The sequence below is a fragment of the Chaetodon trifascialis genome, chromosome 3 (genome assembly GCF_039877785.1).
Source record: "Chaetodon trifascialis isolate fChaTrf1 chromosome 3, fChaTrf1.hap1, whole genome shotgun sequence".
Lineage (NCBI taxonomy): Eukaryota > Metazoa > Chordata > Actinopteri > Chaetodontiformes > Chaetodontidae > Chaetodon > Chaetodon trifascialis.
The window spans coordinates 28,082,533-28,109,199 of NC_092058.1; the positions used below are offsets into that span (position 1 = coordinate 28,082,533).

Below are 26,667 nucleotides of genomic sequence, written 5' to 3' on the forward strand. Positions count from 1 at the left end.
TTAAAATTGCAGATAAAAAGAAACTTTTAAGTCCAGGCTTTTTGACAACCCTCCATATGTCAGAGCCACAGGCACTTAGTTCCACTGTTCTCTCACAGCTGCACTCCTGATCATTATTATGGTAACAAAAAAAACTTGAAAAAAGGAACTTACTGTAAAACTTACCTATCTAAGTAGCTAATGAACTGACTAGTCGACCTATTCATCTGAGTTGTTATATTTATGTAAGATGCCCAGGTACAATCCACATCTCTTCACCATCTGAACCAGTCAGTCCTACTGCACTGAACTTGATCTTGTTCAACATAAGTTGATCTATAATAGGTGATTCATAAGCAATGAAGGATTTGAAGATGATTCACCAAAATTACATTACCAACTGTATAAAGGAGCATAAAGGTGTAGATACCTGGGTTTTACTTAATCTAGGAATATGATACATGATTTGTAGATTCCGGGCTCTGATATGCACTCCCTGCTGTGAGACTCATTACGGATATGGCTAAAGTTGTGTCTTACAGCATTATGTGTAATGGGCAAAGAGATCATTTTGGGCCTTAGGGAGTGTTTGATATAAGGCAGTGATGTGTACAAGCAGCCACTGGTTTTTCTAGCCTAGAGCCCAGTAGCATGGTTACTGCTCAATACATCAGCTCTGCTTTTATTGAAACAAAGAAGGGAAGTTTAGCTGAGAAGGGCTGACATGATGTGCCCAAGTACCGTCTGACTGCCCTGATGCGAATAACTCTCTTATCTACAGAAGCTAAAAACTGGGACGGTTGCCTGCACTTTGTCTGCATGTACTTTCACCCATAAACTGTTCAGTCATAGTTGATCTGCTGTGCTTATGCTGCTGTAGCTTCGTGAGCTGAGTCTTGATCAAGTCAGGAGGAGATCAGCAGTGCAAGCCCTCGAGCAGCTGGAGTCTCTACCCCAGGCCCCAACAAAAGCTCTGCTCCTGCAAAGTAGTGCTGATTGTTAGTTATGAGAATATCCTGGTCAATGTATCGAGCCGCCTCCCGATACTTCACCACCACAGAGCTTTAGTGGGGAATGTGTTGGTGAAAAATTGTGGGGAAACAGTTCTTGGCCCATGCCTCTGACAGGACTATCGAGCTCTTAAATAGAGAGAATTGATTCTGCTGTGTTGGATGCAATGGCTCATGAGAGGCTGCAGCAAGTGATGATCAGTGTGAAGGGTCCACAGGAGCCTTGGGGAGCAAGACAGCAGGGCAATGAATTACAAGGATGAGGAATTAAGACATTGAGTGAATGATAGTCCTGGAGGCGTAGCTGTGTATAATCCAGAGACAATTGTGATCATGCTGCTCATATTTTTGTCTCTTGCAGAAAATGGTCTTTGCAGTCAGCAGTGTACGGTGGTGGCAGGCCGGGCTCGCTGCTCCTGCTTCCCAGGGTTCTCGCTGATGACAGATGGACGCATGTGTGAAGGTAAGAGTTGCTGCTTGCTTTTTTTTTGTGGTACTGTTGGTAATTGGAGCGATTCACAATACTTGCATGTATCCCTTAAGCTGTCTCCCTCAAGCAGGGTTTGCGCAAGGTAACAAACAACCCAACACCATCAACAATAGCACTCACTGCTGTATGAATGAACAACAACAAACACATACGGCCTTGACAACAGGACAAAAGTGCAATGGAGCAGTTTGTCCAGAGATCGGGATAGATTTTAATTGGATGCAGTCACTCATGAAGAAGGAAAATGCAGGTCTTGTGATACTAAACAATGCATCGACTGATTGGGCTCCCATTTCCTGGTGGTGGAGGCCGTTGCCTGGAGCATTAGTCAACCATAGCCAATTACTCTGTGCAGCTATAGCTGCAATAACAAACACTGCACATAGGATCTGTTTACTTAGCTACCTTCCTTTCCTGAAGCTCGGTGTGACACATTTGCACTACAGTGGCACCTTTGACAAGTGAAGGTCAGAATTCACATCTGCAGTTTGTTGTAGTTTAAACGACAATAATCAAGCATGTGCTGCCTGGTGCCTGTCTGAAGAAACACTTGACAGCACAATTGTTTGTATCATATCTTCTCATATCTTCTTTTGATGATCTCCCCCAGTTTTCACATTTACATCAGTCAAAAGACAATGGTTGAGTAGAGTTTTATTTTCAACCTTAACAAAAACTGTTTAGTTACTAGTTATTTTTCAGGTTTCATTTTTCATAGCCTTCCTGTGCAGTGAATACCGTGTATCTCCAAATTTGGTGATTTGTCTGATAATCTGAAGGATAAGCTAAATAAACTATAAAAAATAGCTTATTAAAATTTGACTTTTTGGAGATATGTTGTTTGTACAGGACAACTATGCTACAAACATGTGATGATCTTATAGAATATGATGATCCGGGTGTCATTTGAGTGACACTTCTCGTCTCTAGATGCCACAACTAATGCCCTACACACTGCCACCTGCTGTGCCTGAGGGGAATGTAGCAAACACATCAAAAAGTGTCACATTATCTAAGTTATGCCTCCCATCAGCATTTTTAATAAAGCTTAAACTCGAGAGCAACGGGAAAATATTTAAACAGGAGTACAGTGGGGGAGAAGTGCAAAATATGGGAAAATTCGGGGGGAAAGGGGGGGGGGGGTTGACAGGTCTGTTCGTAAATGTATTGAGAGCCTTCAGATGATGGACAAACAATCGGCAACAATCAGCAGAAATTGCATTACTGGTTTGCACTTGATCTACAATGGAAAAAAAACTGTTGCAATGGCTCTGTCCTCCTTGTAGCATAAAAATGATATAGTTTATTGAAAGAAAAATTGAAAAAAAAAAAAAAATCAAAATTTAACCAGATCATATCATTTTAAAATGACAGAATTCAGACACTGTCATCATTTTTCCACAGGTAACAATATTTGCGTTTACTACCTGACCACTGAGGTGGGAACTGTGGTTCATTTCAAGTAGATCCATCAGCAATGATTAACAGCCTAATAATGAAGTTAATTTGAGTGGTTAGCCGTTTACAACTCCTACTGTATTTGCGAAACTGGCATTGTATTCAGGGTTTTGAAGATTTTACATCATGTAGGCCCAGCAGTAATGGTAGTTGGTGTTTCCATGATGACGCTGATTTTGTATTGAGACATTCAAGTCGCTGGAATATTCATGTACAGATTATGTGGTAAATCAAATCTGAACCCCTTCTTCCTTCTGTAAATTTCACATTTTTTCAAGAATGTGCAGCACTCACAAATTTGCATGGAAAAAGTCCATTTAGAAGTACATTTTAAAAAAGAGCTTTTTGAGAAGAATCTGGGCTCAGCCCTGATGGTTAACAGCTCAGCCACGCCCCTGTTAAGAGTTGGTGGAGACCAAAAACAGAGCTGAAAATACACTTATTGGACTTACTTTCTTCAGGAGGCCACAAACACAGCCCCAAATGAATGCTAATGTTGCTCCATGTCTGCTGAATGTCTAAATAGGCAATTGTTTGCTAATGTGCTTGCCATTACAAATTTATAAGGTGATAATGCACTCAGATGGCAGTTTATTTGGTTCATTTAGCTAAAGCTAAAGCAGTCTAATACAACAGTCCTGTAATAAATCCTGCTTTCATCAAGCTGTAATCAGTTTTTGTCCAAGCTGTTGGGGAGGTGTTGAATCAACTTTATGGTTAATTTGGAGGCTGCAGTTAGCGCTGCTGTTGAATTTTGCTGCAGAATTCTGAAAGGTGTTTGTGGCATTTAGGCTTCTCTCACTGATATAAATTATTGATTGGTATAACGCATTGCTGCTATCCAAGATAGCATAGATCCAAAGAGGTAGCTCTGAAAGCTAAAGTTCTAATCTTGAAATGTTTTTACTTAAATAAATGTTTGTTAAATCACTGGCTATGGCCGAATGAGTAGCACAATGGCGACTGAGCCAATGGCCCGCTGATGAAAGTATTGCATCATAAGCTGTTAGATGAAGAGCTACAGGCTGTAAACCTCCAACTTCTCAGCAAGGTAATCAACTCTTTTCATTGTACTCTGCTGTTTGCATACTTATGCAGTGTGCAGCATCAGATCACAGGATGATGGAAAAAGCCCAATTACTGCCTGACTTCTCTATCAGTGCAACTACAGTTTGTTTTGCTGGTCCCAGAATTATGTGACCGGCTGTTTAAAACTGCATTCATTGTTACCACCAGTAACTACAGGTGTCATCAATTCACTGAGGTTTGAAAACTCTTAAAGCTTAATGCATTTACATCCTGAAGGAGTCGACTACATCGCTGTTAAAAAAAAAAAAAAAAAAGACCACTGCTCCCCAAATAAGTGTGTGTTGGAGGGCTGGGCTAGAGAATCCCAGAAATGCATCTGCATGCAAGTTAACATTTCACTGTGGAAAAAGTCATCATATAGATAGACCACCAACATGAAACCTCTCCCCAGAAGAGAATGTAATTGTTACCATGCCAAAGATCATTTTCCATGAGTGGCCTTACAGTAATACATTTGCTGCAGTAGTTTGTAAATTGATCCATGAATTTAAACTGGGGGAAAACTTGGCAGCAATTTTCTTTGTTTAAAAAAAAAGTGATATATAGTCCAGCTCCAGAATTCAATATACACCTGCTCTATAAGTGTTGCTCATGCAAATCCCTTCTTCCACCACATGTACTTTTAAGTGCACACAATGTAGTTTCACCATAGGACAGGAAGGAAGTGAGTGATATTAACATGAAAATGGTTTGCTTGTATGAATGCTTTTTTCAGATCATGCACTGATAAAAACTGAAGACCTAAATATATGCACTGGAAGGGCAGTCCAGGATGAGTTTATTTAATCTGCCAGTCAGCAGACAGAATAATACCTCTGGATGTATAAGCACTACACAGGAGTTAGTGTTTCCCCTCCTATCACTCCATCCAGTGAGTAGAGTGGGGACTTGCTCTCCAAAAGTGTTCCCACATGTGAAGATGTGGGTGGGCAACTTTTGGTTTGGACTGGAATGAAACAAAGCAAATAGCACTACAAGATGTGGGTGTGAGGGGGGAATTTGAGGATTTGACAGAGATATGAGTAGACTGTGAAGTAAACCATTGAGAACTTGTTGTACATACTGTATATCACACAGTTTGCAGTAATCTGTAATCTGACATTTGTTTAGCAAATGCATGCACTCCAGTCAGAAATATGGATTGAGTTGATCCATTCTCATGACTGTTCGGTATTTTGATTTACAGGTTTAAAGGTCAATAAGGCCGCTCCTCTCTATGGTGTACTCAGCTGCACATGATTGTAAATAAATGTAAGATTTTAACAGACAGCTGTTCCCATGGTGATGTGAACAAGTGAAGATCCTTCCAGTGTGTCAACTCGGACAGGATGTGTGGGCTCTATGCACAACCTGAATAGTAAATATGTGGCTTAGACAATTGATCAGTGCTCTGACATTATCTCTGCTCATCACCAGTCTGTGAATTGATATTCGTAAGTTTCCCAGGCAAACACACACATACACACAAGCCCACTGACAATCCACATTGAGACATAGTGGTTTCTAACATTAACACATGTGGTTGCCCACCTTCACCTGTTTATGAAATTCACTCTGAGGACTAAACAAGCTGTTGTGGGCAGTGTTGGATGTGTTTTGCATGGTGATCATGTTGCAGCGTTATTACATGAATAGCTATGGATTGGAGCCTGCACTGAAGTGTCATCAGGCCTGCTGTGTTATCATGTCTGCTTTCACATTGCTGACATGATATTTAACTTTACATGGCTGGGATTGCTGGAGAAAATATTAGTCTGCTCCACTAATCCTTGTGGAAGATATTCACACTCACTGAACCACATAGTTTTCAGACTAATTGACCAGCCCAGTCAAACCAAGAGACTGGTGGTTCGATCCAGGGTAAAGGTCTTTTTTTTTTAGCTGTTGGGGCCAAAATGGGAAATCATTACAATTGATACCATCTGACTATAGAGAGTTGCCATATAGGGCTGTAGAAATGTTTTATTTGTGTGCTTTTGAAAGGTGTGATAGTATCACTATTTCCATAGAAGCACTGAAAGCAGTATAACTGCATGATGGTGTTTTCATAACCTTGAAATGCTTCCTTCTAGGCTGGTGCAGCACACATGGTGCAAAGGTGGAAGGTGGGGGCCCAGTGAGATCGGAGTAACATGCAGATGAGCTGTATCAAAACGTGCTATTGGTAATTTGTTGTTTGTTGATAATTCGATGAGAACAGATCAGGTCAATTATCAGCATGACACTCATCCGATCATTTTGATAGCAGATTCTCATTACAAGGTCCACTGACTTGGGTTTTCCTTAGCATTCACCCTCTGGTTCATATCTTGACTCGCCCAGCACTTTTTCACATAGCATTGTGCATGTGTATGAGCAAGACTTGCAGGTGAATTTTATGGATGTGAAAAAATATTGCTCACATGTATATATCTGAGTTTATCTGCGCGCTCTGTGAGGCGCATCCTCCTGACTTCATCCCCTGTTGTCGATGACTGGGAAATCAGCCTCACATCTTGTGATCCTCACAGTCCCTCCAGTCTGCATCTGTGTAACTCTAACCCAGTCTTAAACCAAATCTGCAAATAAGCCAAGGCTGACTTCATCCACCTCAGCTTGAACTTTTCAAAAATCTCATCATCTGCGGGGTCCAGCGTGAAAGAACAAGAGGGTGTGTGCTCCCTTCTGTGTTTCATAGTGTTGCCTCTCAGACATCTCCCAGTGCATAGCCTCCACTGGTGTCTTGGTGGAATTCTTCTAAAATTGCTGTCTCTTCTGTCTGTTTGACTGAGCATTTGTATATTTCAAAAATAGAGTCTTTGTTTCCACCTTGTATTGGATCACTTCCCTCCTCACAACTGTGTAATGCAGCTGCCCCTGGGGACCAGTAGGGGAAGGTAGGGACCTTGAGCCAATAGGCTCTTTTTCCTTTTATTTTTCTTTTTTTCCCTCTTCGAATGACGCACTGGAAATAATGCCGGCCACCAGAGTGGAAGGGGAAGGCGACTTTCTGCACCACTGGCAATACGCAAACATTGGTAATGGTCCCGTCCATCCCTAGGCTTGACGGAGAGCAGGGCCCAGAGGACAAGGCCGACTCAGTCCTCAGTGTGATTTGCCCCTGGAAATATACTCCCTGCAATGAAGATAGCAGATGTCTTTCGGCTGGGGAACGAATGGGGACACTTACAAAGGCAGGCCCCAAAACTAGAGTGTATCACCACTGCATGAGCAGTGTGAGTCCTGTAGACTCTCCAAAGTGTGTTACACAATGTCAAAAGGAGAACCTGTTAATTTCAGTGAGTAAGATGAATGTGTGCTGCAGCTCCACAGAGGCTTTGTATAATACAATAAACTATGTTCTGATGCTGTGAGAGGTGATGCTTGTGTAGTTTCCTGATGTGAAAAACCTTACGGGAAAAGAGCTGCAGGATGTTACTCACACACCAGGTAAAATCTCAGATCAGAGTTTTTCCTCCTCCTATTCTCTGTGGGAAGGTGTTGTAAGGCACACGGTTCATTCAAATTCCCTGTAGCAAAAGCTTTGAAAGTCGAGAAAGGCATTTCAGCAAGGGACTGCCAACAGATACACAGGCAACACGGGAGAATATGTTCTCCTCTTGTTCCTGCCTTTTGTTTTTCAGCCTTGGCTCCTTCATGCAGATTTGTACAAGACCTTTTCGTCGGGTTCCCTGTGGAATGCGCCATATTTTGGGGTGATCTTCAAATCTGGATGCCTGCCACACTCCCACATGCACACAAACGCGCAGATGCACACTAAATAATCCCAGTCCAACGCTATCAGTGCATCCAGCTAATCGGCCATGCACTGCGATGCATGATAAGGGAATGCAGCAGTTTGATAAAGATGAGCCACAACAGAGCAACGATCCACTGTCTCGGCATGAGCCCACCAGTGTCATAAATCAACAGCGCCTGTTTGCTTACTGCAGTGCTGTTTGACTGATAAAGATTTAAAGGTTTGCAACTGTGGATTTTATTTTCTACGAGCAAGCATAACAAACAAAATATCGTTTGGCTTTTGACAAGACCTGATATTTTGAATTTGACCTGGGATACATAAAGCAGTCACAATCCAAAGTTGGTATAATGGCCTGCCAAACACTCCAGGACACTTTCTGTGAGTGCTGTGTCAGTTAATCCAGCTACGATTGAGCTGCAAGTTGTTTGGTGCTCCAAATATCTGGTTGTTCAGATGTTAAATGCTCCACTATGTTCACCAGCTAGTTGCTAACCTTGTCTGTCTGCTGTTGAGGGTTGGGTTTCTTACTGAAACAGCTACCTGTTCTATATAGACAACAGATTAATGAGAGCACTTCATCTGAAACGACCTTAAAGTTGCAGGCCCTAAAAAAGCAAAACAATGAGCTGAATGACAGTAAAATGCTCCATCAGGCTGAGGGATCTGTGGGTTCATCACTACAAGTGACCCCTTAAATATTATACAGTACGCAGTCACTCGATCCATTGTTAATATCAAATTACTGATTAGTGCAGCTTTAATCTTCCGAACCACTACAAGCAAAACGCTGTCTGTCCTTGGTTTGTAAGTGAGTTTCCAGTGTTGTGTGTCCCTGCTGGTCAGCCCACTCAGAGGCTTTGAAGCTAAAAGAGCATTTATGATCATCTCCAAAATGCCTCTTTCTTCCTTTCTTCCTTCCTCAAACAAGTGTCTCAGTCTGATACTATCAGGCCAGATTTTTATACAGGTAAGAGCAAAACATGTCATTTCCTGGTATGCCTCCTCAATGTAAAAATGGATGTAATGAAAAAATTTACTTTCTTCTGTGTTTTTTGCTGCTGTCCATGTGCTGCTGACATCCATCATGGTGACAGTCAAGGAGTCTGCTTCACCTCCACCTCATAGTCATACATGCTCTGACCGCCTCCCTCTCCTCCTGGTCATTTCACACAGTCACCCTTGTTCTTCTTCTGCAGATGTGGACGAATGTGTGACCAACACCCACAGTTGTCGGCCCAGTGAGCACTGTATGAACACAGTGGGTTCATTTGTATGCGAGGTGCAGGTCACTTGTCCTGCAGGCTACCAGCTGAGGAACAGTATTTGCGAGGGTGAGTTCATTGTTCCTGATGTATTTCATTAAGCCAATTTACCCAGCAGTCTTCTCCAGAACCACTTAAGTAGTCGGTGGAAATGCTGATGATGTCTTCTTCAATATGCAGTACAGGAATTTTTGCTTCTTTCTAGTCGTAAGAAAAAAGAAAATAAGACAGAGCGGACAGTAAAAGTAAGTAAGTAAAACCGCAACCCTATTGCCAGACTATAACGTCAATTTTCCAATTATTCTGCAAATGCCTGGATTACTTTCAGCGACAGCAGGGTTTTTAAAATTCAATGCCGATGGTTTTTAGAAAGAAAAGAAAAGATTAGAGTTGATAAAAAGAAAATTGCTGATCTGTAACAAGATGCAAACTCTGGTGAACCCTGTGTGAAAGCCATAAGAGTTACATGCCCATCTACCACCCTGACCTCCGCCTCCTTACTTTTCACCTCATTACACATCCATCACTGACACTGAATGTTGGCCTTGGACTTCAATCATGAGCTGTAGATTAGTCCTATTTGGACAGGATAGCTAGGGATACTGGGCCGTCTAGATGAAACCCAAATTACTCATTCACATATAGGTGTAGACTTCATGCTGTGAGGTTCTAAACATTACCTTCAGTGTATTTCCACTTCCTAACACAACTTGGCACTTATGTTTGGCCGGGGCTCATGTTTGTGTTGGAGTGTGTTACTTGTTGCCAGTTTCTCAGCAACTTAAAGAGGAGCCAGCAACCAACAGCACACAAGTCCAATGCCCCTGGCTTCAACTGCAGCGCAGCGTAATAGATGCTCATGCATGCACTCAGAGTCTATTCTGGTCCTAAAGTTTGTCATCACGTCCCCTCTATTGCTCTTTCTAATTGTATTGCTGAAAACCAAGAATCATTTGTCCTTAAAAGGCCCCTTGAGCACCACAAGTCCCTGAATACAAGACTGCAGTGTAGTACATCATGGTGTGGATGCTATTGGAGTGCCCAGGCATTATTTATGGCAGACAATTGTTTTCAAAGAGTGTCTTTAAAAGGAACAGGATATATTTAAACAGTTCATTTTCACCTTCAACCACTGTTTAGATGGAGACAATCAATATTAGTAACAGAAAAAGCTGCACAAATTGTCAGAGCAATGTGTAGAAACCAGAGAGTTATATGGAGATTCCTACTATACTGTGGCAGTGTGTCTGTGGTCATGGCTTAAAGTCAACTCAGCCAGCAAGGCTTTATTAAGATTTATGCAAATGTTTTTGGCCCCAGTAGTCATATTTGTGTTTCAGCAGATGTCCAGGTTCAGCATGTGACAAGATAATCACCCAGAGGGGCAGCATTGCATGCAGGCGTTAAAGTACTTTTAAGCTCTGTGACTCGTGTCATCAGCATTTGGCACCAGGGAGGACTAATCAATGTAGCCAGATAATGAAGGTAATATTTAGTCGACCATCCAACAGGGAAGAACCAATTAGCTGCATGAAAAAAGAGAGATCTCTACTATGGCGTTGGAAATGTATCCCTCTGATGATGATTGGTAGAAAAAACCCCAAATTAAGACCATAAGTGCTTATGTGCCACCGAACGAACCTCAGTGGACTCGATATAATGTGAACTCCTGAGAAACGAGCTCGCAGCACAAAAGAACAAATCTTCCATTTAAACTCCATCCATCGCTCATGAGATTCAATAACTGTCATTTAAGAAGTTTTGTTCATCTTCTGTTAATTGCAGAGTTGGAACGAGTGATATTTTTATGGGAGGGGAATTCTTCCACAGTTAAACACTGACAAAGTGAAAGTTTGAATTCCTGGTGCACATGTTTGCTCTGTGCTTGAGTCACAGTGCCACCTACTGCACGGTTAACAAACTGAGAGCTCAGACTGAAGCTCCGAGAGTTGACAACAGATTTTTAAACTCTTTACAACTTAATGAAGTGTGATCTCTTTGACTGTGTGTTTGTATGTTCTTTCTTCCAGACATTGATGAATGTGTTCTGCGAACCCATAACTGTGGTATGGGCTTCGTGTGTGAGAACACAGTCGGCTCTTTCCTGTGTAATCCCAAACATAAGTGCGTCAGCGGCTTCACACAGGACTCCCATGGCAACTGTATTGGTAAGAGGCTGTCAATGCTGCTCTCTGCTGGCTAATGGAAACTCATGACCGTTAAATAGCCATTGGGGAGAAGAACCTGATCAAACAGCTCCAGCGCCCCTCGTCCTGCTTCCGCCGGCACTGTGAGAGCGGTGAGAGTGAACCAGAACTGCAAAGCTGTGGATCAGATGGCTGAACAATGAGTTTAAACTTCAAAGCTCCTTTCAGACACCTTTCACATTCTCACATTGTTTTGACATGCTCATTTCATGCATTGTTATTGTAAAAATATCCATTATAGCTGCCTTTAATTAATAACACAACTGGGCAAGTGTAAAAATAACAAATTGTGATTTTATTGAGTTTTGTGTGCGACTGTTAGCTGGCTGGGTACAGTTTGAAAATACTCCCGCACACTGTCTTGCTTTCAGCTGAAATATTCATAAGATGATAACGACCTCTACGACCTTCATCAGGTGTATGGGTGGCATCACAACACTAGAAGCCATCTGAGGAAGAACCCAGTGCTCCAAACGTCACGCAGCAGCTAATTAAATTCCCTCAGACAGGAGCTATTTGCTATGTGACTCTTTTTTTTCGCTTTGCCAGGCACTTCCAACACCCATCCAGTTGGGTATCGGAGTGTACATGTCTTTTTCATTTTTCTTTCAGCACATCAAGACTTCCATGCATACAGTATGTACAGTACATATAGCAGCTACCTCAATCATTCAGTCATCCAATCAGAGGACTGCAGAGATTGGACTGACCAATGATCACCCTGAGTTTACTCAAATCATCTGTGCCACTAGACAGAAAATAGCATTAAAAAGATTAGAAAGATACAAAATGACTCAATATAATGAGACCAATAAATCCTAAGCAGCATTGTTGTCCAAAACTTCAAAAGAACAAGTGATGCATAAGTTCAGGGTGATCATTAGTCAAACCAGTCTCTGTCGTCCTCTGATTGGATGATTGGATTATTGAGGAGTTCTTCTTGTTGATCTCACACTCAGGTGTGCAGAGATGTTTCTCAAAATACTTTGCAACACATTTTGGTTGGTCACACTGACTTTGTGGAGTCTCTCCATTGGTTGCCAGGTACCCTTACAATGACATGACCGGCCAAGAAAGAGTCCAGCACATAACCCCCAAGTAAAACCACATCCTGCTTTTCTTGATATTACTTACAGTTTGTTTAGCAAATGTGAAGGGAAACATCATCTCACGGGGTTCACGCCTGGGTGCTCCTGATATCATAAAGGCTTCATACCCCTCAGCTGATATAAAGCCAAGTAATCATATGACAGCACAGACATTACAGATCTGTCACTGTGGCTGGAAGACTTCCTTTAGCTTTCTTAGTATGTAAACTTGTGTGTTGTTGGAAACGTTTATTCTGATTATACAGACTAACCCATTTTGTCACAGTTTTGCAAATTCTGTGACTTTTGCACCCTCTATTCAAGCACTGCTTGGCATTTCTGTGACTTTGTTTTTTGCCTCGAGCTGCTGACTCACATCAACATCCTCCTGACATGCACATATATTAAATCTACAGTTCATAACCTGCTCCACCAACACTGCTCCCCGAGTATTGGAACCACCATGTATTAGGAAGACATGATTACTGCCAACAAGTCAGCAAGTAAATGCATGACTGCATAATTGTTCTGTTAAAATGACTGTGAGGAAGTAGACATAGGTTGGTCTGTCAATCAGGATTAAACATCCTAACAATCATTCTCCTGAGGAAGTGTCATTGTTTCAGCTGTGAGGCTTGATTCTCTCTCTGTGTTTCTGCAGACATAAATGAGTGCAGCAGCCTGAGTGAGCCATGCAGTTTAGGCTTTAACTGTATCAACACAGTGGGCTCCTACACGTGCCAGAAGAAGGTCAAAATGTGCAGCCATGGCTACCAAAGCAGCCCCGATGGAGCCAAGTGTGTCGGTGAGATTTACCTCTTAAACACAACAGCATGGACAAAGGAGCCTGGCAGCCATGAAACAATGTGAATGAAAACATTAATATTGTATTTGTTTTGGCTAAGACACAAGTGCTCACAAGCATAGTTACAAAATACCATGATAGAGAAGAATGAGCCTGAATATCAACCAGTTAGGGTCAGTTACATTATATGGACACCAAATCACACATAATAAAATGAATTAATAAGACATTATAAAATAATCTAAATATATATAAAATACATATAAAATATATAGCCATGAAATTCTGAAATAAATTAATTTTGAAAAAAACTCACCTTGTTACTATGATTTCTTTATAGAAACAGAGTTTATTGCAATTAATTTTTAATCGGGGTCCAACCACCACAGGCGCTGGAACGCTAGTGGAATTATCCAGATTATCACTGCGTGAGTGCTGGACAAAGGCCAACACAGGGAGAGCCAGTAATTGGTTGTTGCTTTGGTCTGAATGAACAGTAACACTAAAAAACAGAAAGTTTTGAAACAATAAATGAGTACAAATGTTTTCATATGAATAAATTGTGTAAATATCTAAATGAAATCTCACAATAAAGTCTTATTATGTAGCTGTTCTGGAGCTTTTGATCGTAATCACATGATCTTCATCAGCATATTAAGTGCTCAAAGTGCTCAGATAAACAAATCTGTGAAAAGCTTCAGAACAGCTACTAAAAGGATTTTGCTGTCAGGTTTTCTCGATCTGTTGATTCATTTTAGCTACACTAGCAGCATGGCTTTAGGCTACTTTGGTCCTGATGAGCTGTCTATTCATTTTCTGCTAATCAATTAATGGACTCGTCATTTCAGCACTTGTTTATATGTAACACAGTTTGTATAGAACGCAGCAGTTTTCCAGATATAAAGAGTTGTCATTTTTGTGAACGTGTGAGAGACACAGAGTGAGCATGACATGCATATGTATGTATTTCTGAGTGTGTGCTTGTGTTTGTGCTGTGTGTGGTGGTGTGGGTGGGAGTTGCTGTGTTTAAGTTAGACCCAGTCAGGTGCAGAGTGGGTCATTGCTGAGGCGCTTTATTGCTCTCTCTGCCTGTCTAGACATTGATGAGTGTCAGATGGGGACACACCGCTGTGGAGTGGGCCAGATCTGTCACAACCTCCCTGGCAGCTACCGCTGTGACTGTCAGACGGGCTACCAATATGACGCCTTCCGCAAAGCCTGCATTGGTACGTATTGCTGTGTCAGGTCTATGAGATGATAATGAGCAGATTGGAGGTTTAGTGGTCCAAGCCAGAGCTGCTCTGGAAGCAGGAAATGGGCTCAGTTAAACTCAGTGTGCGGAGCCAAAAAAACAAAGTTTCTGTGCTACTTGCGATGGCAGATAAGAGTAAACAGAACAGGGAGGGCACTTCCTGTCAGGCTTTTACTGATAATCAGAGCTAATTATATGAGGATTTGATTTTTTTGTGTCAGCAACACAGTGATAAAAATCCAAACGAAATTAAAGCATTGACATAAAATCTGTGTTTGCACATTCAAAGTATTTTTGGATATGGGTGTTACATTTCCCATCACATTTCAAAATGTGGGAGAATAAATAATGGCAATTTAAAGCCAAAAAGGACTCTCAAGGAACTAGGCATCAGAGAAGACGACCCGAAATTAAATTGTTTCCATCCACCTGTTTCTATGCGCATTTTTAATTCGCACATAAAAAAACCTTAATATCAGAGACAGACTTAACAAATAAATCATGAACCAAGCAAAACTTCCCCTCCACCGAAAACATTAAAAATTAATGGCACACAAAAACAGATTTGTGTGGATGAGACTAACTTTCCTCAAACACTGTTAATACATTTAAAGAAACATAAATGCCATATTTCTTTCGATGTTTCCTTCATTATTTCCCAGTATTTGACTGGCACTCTTTTCATGATGTCATCTCCTTGTGCCCTCTTATTACCTCCACCAGCGAGGTTGTTTTTGGTACGGTTTGTTGGTTTGTTTGTCTGTCAGCAGGATCGTAGAGAAACTGCTGGCCTGATTTTCATGAAACTGGATGGAAGAGTGTAGCATGGGGAGAGAAGAACCCAAAAATTGTGGAGCACATATGAATCATGGGGCAGACACACAAACAATGTTTTGTTAACATGGCGAGATGAGATGTGAGAGCATGTGGGCACGGCGGAATAAAAATTTAGAAATGTCATACATCTTAAATGTATCTGCGCTCTGAAATTACCCTTCTGGATCTGAAATGGTTTAATGGCACCCGACTGGAGAATTAGTGCCACCAGCTGTTAATTTCAGTGTGCTCAAATCCTAATATTCACATAGTTTAACTCTTACTGATCATAACACACATTCATTTGCAGGAAGGTTGGTACATGAACAAAGACAGGAGCAGGAACAGCAACAAGGCAATGATGAAAGATGCAGTGAGCACAGTTCTGCTGCTCTGTACCTGTCAGTGATGATTTATAAGTGCCTCTAATCTCCATTTACTGCTCACTATGCAGTAAAGTAATACTTTTATATAGGTAGTCAAGAATACATGAATAAGGGAGTGATTTTGGACACAGGACAGGTGACTGGTAAAGGTCGGACCACATTAATGAAAATGCAGAGCTGAAAGAAACACACAGGTGTGAGCCTGCAAGGGGACGAAATGGAGGATTCATCACAACAGGCAATGCAATCAAGCACTGTTAACTCAAATATCTAAAATACCCATCCTGACCCATAGTGTAGCTTTGTAGGTGAGTTAGTTAGCTAACCTGCTGACCTTGCTGCCTTGTCACAGTCAATGGATTTCATGTTTATGTTTGGAATAGAGTTTACTGCATCTTAGAGGAAATATCCTTCAACTGGACTGAACTGACAGACGTCCGGAACTGTTACAACACAGACTGTTTGATTGTATGTCAGTGGTGAACGTGACCTACCTGAGTTTATATCTATGATTTCATCACCATCTTTCCTAAAGTCGTGGAGAGTGTCTTTCTTATAGCAATAATCAGACAGGTGAGACTAAGGCAGGAATAGCTTATAGGTGGGCCCAGAAGCAGATGCTTTCTCTCACAACACCTGCATCACTGTAGGAGGGAGGCAGTGGAACTGTGTATGGAGGATGAAGGTTTGAGGTTGTGTTCTGAAATCCATTCAGGTAGCATGGATGGGTTTCCCAACACACGGGGCAGAAATAAGAATGGACTGACTGAGTGCCCAGTAACCCTGTGCTGACACAGGCTGTTTTCAGTGCTGCCATTGCATTTTCAGACACACATATGTTGTGTCTGATATCTCGTCATGGTAAACAGCAGCAGTTTAATGTAGCCTAACATTACTTTGTCTAAATGCAAATCCTGTGCATCATGTTCGTCAGCTAAGTTAGAGCCAACTTATGTGGGAAAAGCTTTAGAAATGCAGACAAGTGCCCCATAGAAATTCACTTCAAAACTTCTGGTTTCTAGCAACTTTTCTCTTCAGTAAATTGGACAAACATCCATATAAAATCTATCATGACATTGTGGTTACAAGTGATTAACTGGAAGCCCTTATATAGGTTTGAATTGTCCCACTTCAGTGACGTCTTAATTGAAAATCCACTGTGAAATGCTTGGCTTCTTGTTAAATAGATGTACAGTAAGTGGGGTACAGAAAAAGAGCACAGAACATGAAAAAGTCACTCTCCACATCACTGGGTGTGTGTCTGAATGAGTTCTTCGTGGCCTGGAGGTATCTGTCTGTTGTCTAATGGCTCCTGCTCCTGCACTGACAGATGTAAATGAGTGCCGGCGCTATCCTGGCAGGCTGTGTGCCCAGACCTGTGAAAACACCCCAGGCTCCTACCACTGCTCATGCACAGCTGGCTTCTCCCTAGCATTTGATGGCAAGAACTGTGAAGGTACAATAGACTTTTTTTTTTTCTCAAACATATTGCAAACTTAAATGTCACCTGCTCAGATGGTCTGTCTTATTTTCTTTGAAGAATTTAAGGTGAAGGGGTGAGCCTCTGGGGAGAGCGCTGGCATCTAAAGCTAAATGCAGCCTTTGCACAGACCATGCAGATTCTGTACACTGATAGGAAACTGTCTCTGAGTCTTTTGTAAGGCTTTGCTCTCAAAAACGCAAAAACTGTTTTCCTTTGGAATTTAATTTAGTCTCCGTCTCTTGGATGTGGAGGCGTCTGACATGCACACATAATGGTTTCCAGGTTCAGGTGCTGTCAGTCATCAGTGTGTTGGAGACATGGTTGTGCTCTAAAGAGCAAAGCTGACCAGGAGCATGATTTACATTGCTTTTAGCATGTCACAGTCATTATTCAGAGAACTTAATCAAGTTATGAGGGTTTCTGTTCATGCTCCATTTGTCAGGGTTTGAGCAGCGGCATAATTAGATTTTGATTGGTGCTTTGCAGATGAATTCGTTCCAGACATTTGAGGCTTTCTTCAGACAATAAATATAGAAATAAACATGTTTTTAAATGACATCAGAAACCATTGAATTGAATTCCACAATGCCCCAGAAACACCCCCCAGATCAACAAAACAAAGACCCAGAGTCTTAACAACCCTAAAAAAATCATGTAGCAACCAAACAACAACAACAACAACAACTACAACAACAACAACAACAACACCTCATTATCGTCATACCTGATCAAATTAAATATTTTATATAGAAATAACCAAAAACACATCATATATACCTTGAATACCATTCATCTCTATGGAGTACCCCTTCCCATCCATTATCTTTCACCAGCTTACAGTAAATGTCAACAATAACATCATGGTCTTTAGATTCTTACCACTCCATTTTTATACCCAAAGCAGCATTATTGCCCAACTGTCCTAACAAACCAAAACAAAAAAAAAGAATGAAAACAACCAAAAACCTTAAAACTAAGGCCATTTTTTCTGTACTCAGTGCTGATAATACTTTCCCCCTTATGACTGAGTTAATGTGTCTTTTCTGTTGGCTGTTGTCTTTTCTGTGTTCAAATAATGATACATTTCTTTTTCCCAGTGTAATAGCAGGAGGGTTTGTGGTTTTCCAGTGTTTGAGGATCAGTTTCTTTCATACAGTTGATGAAAGAGAATAATCCAACTCCACGGACACAGCACTGTGTCCTGTTACATATCTTGAAATTGATGGATTTCACATTGAAAACCCCTCATTAACCATGATTATGCTACGTCAAAGTGTGGATCAATGAATGTGAAATGTTATATTATATGTAATATTTGCATTCATATTTGAGATTCATCATATAAGTTCAGACATTCCTTCTATCATATCTTAAGAGTCTTCAAAATATGATTTCTGTAGGATTGTGTGAACCTCCCATGGCAAATACAGTTTCCCCTAGATTGCTCTGTTATGCTAATGAACAGAAATCAAAGGTTTGTGATGATCTTCTGAATTGCAAATACTTGAGAAAATTCTTCATTAAACAGACATTTATTTTTCCTTTTTTTGCAAATCAGTCCAGGAATTAAATGAAAAAGATACGTTAGTTTCAGGTCAAGCATCATTAACAAGGAGGAGTGCTGCCTGAACATTAGAGTGGCCTTCATCAGATCCACTTACCCGCTGTGTTCAAGCTGCATATGGTGGCTGTCCTGCAGAAGATTCATGTAATTAGAAATAATGCTGATAATGTCAAATAATTCATTGATATTCATTACATTTTGACAATTTTGTTATTGAATTGTTTACATTTTATCCATCCTCTACATGATTAGACACTCTTTCTAACGACAATATATGCTTTAATCATAAAACACAGAATTCAGAAAAAAGAGAAAACATGGTATTTGGATAAAAATAACACGGAGTCTAAAAGTCAAACAGATTCCACAGGGCCCTAAATGTCTGTTTCCCCTGCGTCACAGAGCTCCATCATTGTCCAGTCACACTGTTACACTGGGTGACATGTTTCTTCATTACCATGAACACACACACTTTCTCCACTGTGGAACTAATAAAGGTATATCTTATCTTATCTTATCTTATCTTATCTTATCTTATCTTATCTTATCTTATCTTATCTTATCTTATCTTCAGTTTGACCCAGTCCATATACACCATCCTGCCATCCCAAGTACTAAGTATTAATCCTCATCTGATAGTCCTCGACAAATGCACTTTCCTTCTGTTTGAGTAATATTCGCTAAACACCGCAGTGCCCAGCTGGTTTATGATTTATTTTGTGACTGATTTTAAGATTTACTACTTTAATTTCAAAGACTTACATTTTCTGAAGGGGCTGAATGCCACAGAGATGATAGGGATGTCTGAGACAACCAGCCTTATCCTTGATATGCAAAACAGGAAGAACTCTAACCATGTCTTTTCTGTGTTTAGATGTAAATGAATGTGACAAAAACCCGTGTAGCCAAGAGTGTGCCAACATCTACGGCTCATATCAATGCTACTGTCGCCAAGGCTACTACCTGAAAGAAGACGGACACACCTGTGAAGGTATTCTCTATCGAGTTCACGAGGCAGAGACTGGTAGAGTTGGTGGAGACCAAAAACAAATCTAAAAGGAGGTTGAATGTAGGACAGGACAGTAAATAATTGGACAGACACATAACTTCAGATGAATATTATATGTAGGCGTACAGTGGCCTACAATATGATACTCGTGGTCTGTTTGAAGTTTAGATATATAATTGATAACACATTCATAAAAACAACTTAAGAAAGCAATTATATGTCAGAGGTACTCTCAGGGGCCACTTTTAGGTCCAGCTTAGTTCAGCACCACTCAGCCATCAGCTCTACCTTTACAAAGATAATAATGTTCAGTTTTGATTGACACTGCGAGAGAAGCGGTAATTTAACTACATATATGTTACTGAGCTCGTAATTTTCAGTCATGATGAACTGGACTGTACTATATTTCTAATGTCTCTAATGTTGCCCACTGGGGGCAGAAGAAACACATTTTAATAATATACAGTCCAGTAAAACACCACCACAAACTACGTCCTCAGTAATGAACAAATAGATAAATTAACTTGACTTTACAAGCTTCGTAAAGGTAGAATATATGTCAGAGCTGTTGTACTGGAGTACATTAGATTGTACAGGTTTGCTTAATAAAGGGAGTGCATGTGTTTTTCACTTCCCATGAATTGGCCAAAACAACAAGTTTTAGACTTTGGCACCCCCTATTGGTCTTGTCAAAAAAAGACAATGTAGCAGACACAATACAAACACATGCCCTCCTTTTCCTGCATCCCATGGGTCCAATACTGTCAATCATTTGCAAGAAAAAACTTCTAATCGCACAAAAAATGTAATCTAATTGGAGGGGCTTGAAATTAGCCTTCAACAGTAGTTGTTATTGCAACCTCATGTATGTACTTTTCAAAATCAACCAAATCAGGTTTTACATGATAATGTGTAAAAAAAATGATGGATGTAAAAGTAACACAGGTAAGGCATTAAGGTGCTGCACCGTCAGCTTGACATAATATTAAAGATGTGAGGTACTTTGAGGAAAGTGGCTCATGCAAGTCACATCAGTAGCTGTCTGCATTTCAGATCTCGAGAAAGCAGTGCAAATATTTTTGAGTCTCAATAAATTCTCACACGAGCAGTGTGTACCAGAGGGGAGTACAGTGGAGGAACAGAACAGCTGTGCAGCACTCTTTTGCTTCAGCACCCAAAAAACGCAGCTGATGTGTCTGCAGCAGTTTAAACTGAATGGTACTCAACAGTGAGGCTGTGGAAGAGCAGAGCAGGAAACAGAGTGTGGAAAATACAGTGGACACTTACACTTAGAACACTCACACACACACACACACACACACACACACACACACACACACACACACACACACACACACACACACACACACACACACACACACAAATAAAAAGGAAAAGACCCACTGCTTTATTTGAGTCTGCCTTTGACTTGCACACTGGCTTCTAATCTGACTGATGAGCTGTGTGTGTCTTTATTAACAGATATTGATGAGTGCTCTCAGAGCATCGGGAACCTTTGTGCCTTCCAGTGTGTCAATGTTGCTGGCAGTTACCAGTGTTCCTGTCCTCCTCATGGATATGTTATGTCCTCCAATGGGCGCACCTGCAGAGGTGAGTCTTAATGAACATGCAGTACCTCACAGCATGTCAGAACAGGCAGTTTTCCAGGGTCTTACTGCATACATGCATTACATTTGTAATTTGTGTTCTCTGCATTTAGAATTTAATTCTGTCAAGTGAAACAGTCTTCAAAAGTGTTTTGATTCTCATTATTTAATGTATTTTTCCACAAATTGGAAACTGCAAGCAAACAGAACAACTTTAATTGATCTGAACTGAATCAAAAATGAGTTGAAACTATGTTGATGTAGACAGTGTGCAGCTGAAGTAGTTTATGCATTCATTCAAGATATCAGTTACTCTGCAATATACCATTACTCTCTCTCTCTCTCTCTCTCTATATATATATATATATATATATATATATATATATACAAAATATCCATTTCTCTCAAATATTGTTCACAAATCTGTCTAAATCTGTGTTAGTGAGCGCTTCTCCTTTGCAGAGATAATCCCTCCCTCCTCACAGGTGTGGCATATCAAGATGCTGAGTAGACAGCATGGTTATTGCACAGGTGTGCCAGGCTGGCCACAATAAAAGGCCACTCTGAAATGTGCAGTTTTACTTTATTGGGGGGGTCTGGGGGGGTCAGAAAACCAGTCAGTATCTGGAGCCACCACCATTTGCCTCACGCAGTGCAACACATCTCCTTCACATAGAGCTGATCAGGTTGTTGATTGTGGCCTGTGGAATGTTGGTCCACTCCTCTTCAATGGCTCTGCGAAGTTGCTGGATATTGGCAGGAACTGGAACACGCTGTCGTATACGCCGATCCAGAGCATCCCAAACATGCTCAATGGGTGACATGACCGGTGACATGCTGGCCATGCAAGAACTGGGATGTTTTCAGCTTGCAGGAATTGTGTACGGATCCTTGCAACATGGGGCCGTGCATTATCATGCTGCAACATGAGGTGATGGTCGTGGATGAATGACACAACAATGGGCCTCAGGATCTCGTCAAGCTATCTCTGCACATTCAAAATGCCATCAATAAAATGCACCTGTGTTAGTTGTCCATAACATACGCCTGCCCATACCATAACCCCACCTCCACCATGGGCCACTCGATCCATAAGCTGACATCAGCAAACCGCTCACCCACACGACACCACGCACGCCGTCTGCCATCTGCCCTGAACAGTGAAAACCGGGATTCATCTGTGAAGAGAACACCTCTCCAACATGCCAGACGCCATCAAATGTGAGCATTTGCCCACTCAAGTCGGTTATGACGATGAACTGCAATCAGGTCGAGACCCTGATGAGGATGACAAGCATGTAGATGAGCTTTCCTGAGACGGTTTCTGACAGTTTGTGCAGAAATTCTTTGGTTATGCAAACGGATTGTTGAAGCAGCTGTCCAGGTGGCTGGTCTCAGACGATCTTGGAGGTGAACATGCTGGATGTGGAGGTCCTGGGCTGGTGTGGTTACACGTGGTCTGCGGTTGTGAGGCCAATTGGACGTACTGCCAAATTGTCTGAAACGCCTTTGGAGACGGCTTATGGTAGAGAAATGAACATTCAATTCACGGGCAACAGCTCTGGTGGACATTCCTGCAGTCAGCATGCCAATTGCACACTCCCTCAAAACTTAAGACATCTGTGGCATCTTGCTGTGTGATAAACCTGCACATTTCAGAGTGGCCTTTTATTGTGGCCAGCCTGGCACACCTGTGCAATAATCATTCTGTCTACTCAGCATCTTGATATGCCACACCTGTGAGGAGGGATGGATTATCTCGGCAAAGGAGAAGCGCTCACTAACACAGATGTAGACAGATTTGTGAACAATATTTGAGAGAAATGGATCTTTTGTGTATATAGAAAATGTTTTAGATCTTTGAGTTCAGCTCATGAAAAATAGGAGCAAAAACAAAAGTGTTGCATTTATATTTTTGTTCTGTGTGTGTGTGTGTGTGTGTGTGTGTGTGTGTGTGTGTGTGTGTATACTCTACATCTGAGACTTTTTGAAAGTGAAGAAAAATAACACTGAGAAGGAACTGCACTGTGTGCCTACACAGTGACTCAGAAAAGTTTCAGCCCATTTCTTTTGTACATGTAAAAATAATGAAGAAAATCAAAGCCTGTTTAAAAGAATAAAGAGAGCTAATTACAAAAAAAAAAAAAAAAAAAAAACAGTGCCACACAGTGCATTTTGAGGGAGGGTTGTCACATAACATTCACAGCTGTGAATCTCATTTTTTGGTTGAAATTTACATAAAAAAATGCACATTCATCTCATTCATCCTTTGATACAGTGTAAGAAAACTGTCCCAACCATCTTTGTGTAATTTGTACACAAACAGAGATGTAAAACCACTGTTTGTGGTTTTACAGGGAGCTCCATGCTATATTGTAAATATAGCTGTAATCGGAACAGCCTACTACATACGACTGATGAGCATGCTTTTCATAGCAGTATGCAGTATGAAACTGTTGAATTGATTTATTTTGAAGGCTGCTGGGCCAGACTTAGCTGGTTTCCTGTTTTGGAAAGTGGAAGTAAACAATAACTCGGCTAATGGCAAACCACCACTACTGTGCAGCATCCCCTTATCCTCTGAAAAACAAGAAATTATAAATGTGGGTTTTCACAATTTTTAGGAAGATGAACATTTACCTGAGAGATGGAAATTTTTGTCAAATCAGTAGGACATCCAAGTTTTTTTGCATACTGCTGATCTTTCTTTTTCTTTGCGTACTGCATACTACAGTACGTGCTACATTTTGGCCAAATCAGTACATACTGTTAGTATAGCAGGTGGTTTGGAATCCAGCCTGTTTTGGTTGGGTGCAGTGACTTCCTGGAGGCTCAGAAAGCACTTTACAACTTTCTTAACCCTGGCCCAAACTTTCACTTGAACTCAAGGATGAAGTGATTCGATTTTGGTGGTCTGTAGTCAAAGGTCGAGGCTCCTGCAACCTCACAGGTTTTCAACCATAACTCAAGAACTAATACACAAATTTTGACAAAATCTCACACAAGTGTCTCACAGGATAAAATGATGATGACATTTTCTATCCAAAAGGTCAAAGGTCACCTTCACTGTGACATCATGAGGTTCTGCAGAAACACTTTCCAGTTCATTATTCAACACCATACCTCAGGAACAGAAGGGGAGACTGTGACCATGTTTCACTTTTGGTCAGATACTGAGTTGGTGACACTAATCTTGGGTGTTCACCTTCAAACTGTGCTGAGAGTTTAGATCTTCTGTGCTGTCGGGTTGAAGATGTGTGTGAAGCACCCAAGTTTGACAGTTTGTAGCTTCTTTGCAGCAGCATCCATACTTGAAGCATTGCAGTCCACCACAAGCTGATTGGTTCTGCTGATACTGAGCTTCAGGTGATTGTTGTCGCACCATGTGATGAAGCTGTCTATCAGTCCTCTGTACTCCTCTGGAAAATGAGTCTCTACGTGAAGACAGCATGTTTCTCACTGGAAATGACTGGATTCACACAATATAGTGGTAATAGTGGTAACTTCCATTTTGCCATAAATACACTTAATACTTTTTTAAATTCCTTCAAAGTCTTTACTGCATATATTATATGAGTCTGGCCTCTGCTGGTTGGCAGGTAAATGGACAATAAGACTCAGCACCTGGCCGCCTTTCAGCAAGCAGTAGTTTTTATACTTGTCTTGAAGCTAATCACCAGCTGGCTGTGGCTTAATATTTACAAGACAGACATGAAAGGGAATCATATCATCTAACTTTCAGCAAGAGAGCAAATACATGTCTTTCCCACAATATTTATGTCCTTCTGTAACTTAATTTTAAGCAAACACAGAGCGGAAGATGACTGAGTTATGTTCAAAATTATATGATTGAAAACCCTTTTTTCTGTCAGTGTGGATATCTATTTTATTTATTCTTTTTTACAGATGTTGATGAATGCACAACTGGCACGCACAACTGTTCATATGGACAGACATGCTATAACCTCCAGGGAGGCTTCAGATGTCTCTCCTTTGATTGCCCTCACAACTACAAGAAAGTGTCCGACACGTGAGTCAGCTTTCATTCTCTCTCCCTCTTTAGACTCTTCAAATGTTCTCCTCCAATGCCACCGTTTATCTTATTTGATGACAATGTTAAGAGCATTTCCTAAGTTTAATTAGTAAACGGGACTAATAAAGTCTCTGCTCACAGGTTAACTGTATTATGGTTATTTTGCAATACCTGGGCTTTTTAAACCTGACGTACTGCCCCTTTAAGCACTGACCTGTAAGATATTTCAGTAGGTTTCCCCAAGTTTAACTCTGCCTGTGCTCCTCTAATGAGAAGTACATCCATGCCCTTACAGTGCAGCGTGCTGTACAGAAGGGTCTTGTTAGCTGGGAACCTGTGGCAGCTGTAGAGGCTGGTTGGTAACCGAACATGACTCCCATCGAGCGGTACAATGAAGTCAGATGGTTTTGATCAGCTCGGTGCTTCCTCGGGCCGTCTCTGCAGGTCTGCCCGCTCTGCGCTCCAGTGGACAGAAACAGCACACACTCTGCTCAGCCCACAGGAGGCGTCTTATCAATGCCATCAAGAGACACCTTATTAACCTCAGTGTGATGTGGTCTGGCTCGGCGTGGAGAGGCATCTTTCATTCATGAGTGGACTTGGCAGCCACAGATACACATTCGAGATTAAAATGCCTCCCAGTCTGCCTTTAGTGCCACCCTGTGATTCATTGGAGCAGGTTCTAAAACACTCTTGTTTTGGCATGAGCTGTGCAAATTTTATGGTGCACTGCATCAAGTTGTAGTCCATGTTGTAAATTCTGATGTGTAATGGAAACGCAGTCACAGAGTATTAGAATAAAGACCTGTAAGTGGCCACTGCAGGACGCCTGTTCTCTGCACTGTGTTACTGTGCTGGTCTGTGCTCATTTCTGTTGTCAAGAAATCCTCGCAGTGATGTTGACAAGCAATGCTACATGTAGTGATACTGCTCGTGTAATTTCAGTAATTTCCCAGTAGTTTATAACTGTATTGTGAAATTGAGTTGGAGTGCATGAAGTAGCGGTGCACAGACTCTCACACAACTAACTTTACTGAAACTCAGCTCCGTTAAGTAGTTAATGAATTCCTTGCATTCCTTCCTTCCCAACTGCACTGCAAACGGGAGATTCTGAAAACCAGACGTTTTGTTGCCATGAATGACCGTAAAATAATGAGCGCATGTGTTCAATGTAACTCTTTACAGTAGATGTGAAATAGCTGAAATGGGAGTAGCTTGTAACTTCACTAGCTACCAGTGTGTGGTCAAGGTAAGTGACACCTTTCCCCACACTTTAAAAACTTCTAGAGCTGATTTAGTGACCATTCTTACGCTGTGTTCACATTAAGCAGAATGATCACTAAACTCCTGTGCTTCGTCCCTGACAGTAGCTCAGTGCAGGCAGATA

General features: G+C 41.2%; 1 protein-coding gene across 1 annotated transcript in view; it reads left to right on the forward strand.

The window, feature by feature from the left end:
• fbln2 (fibulin 2) overlaps window positions 1–26,667 on the forward strand; it is a 68,845-nt gene that overhangs the window by 40,779 nt on the left and 1,399 nt on the right. The window contains exons 9-17 of the mRNA XM_070959730.1: window positions 1,351–1,452; window positions 8,965–9,099; window positions 11,061–11,198; window positions 12,987–13,130; window positions 14,228–14,356; window positions 16,915–17,040; window positions 19,506–19,622; window positions 21,123–21,251; window positions 25,154–25,277. Coding sequence (XP_070815831.1) covers window positions 1,351–1,452; window positions 8,965–9,099; window positions 11,061–11,198; window positions 12,987–13,130; window positions 14,228–14,356; window positions 16,915–17,040; window positions 19,506–19,622; window positions 21,123–21,251; window positions 25,154–25,277 — 1,144 coding nt within the window. The remainder of the gene's footprint in view (window positions 1–1,350; window positions 1,453–8,964; window positions 9,100–11,060; window positions 11,199–12,986; window positions 13,131–14,227; window positions 14,357–16,914; window positions 17,041–19,505; window positions 19,623–21,122; window positions 21,252–25,153; window positions 25,278–26,667) is intronic.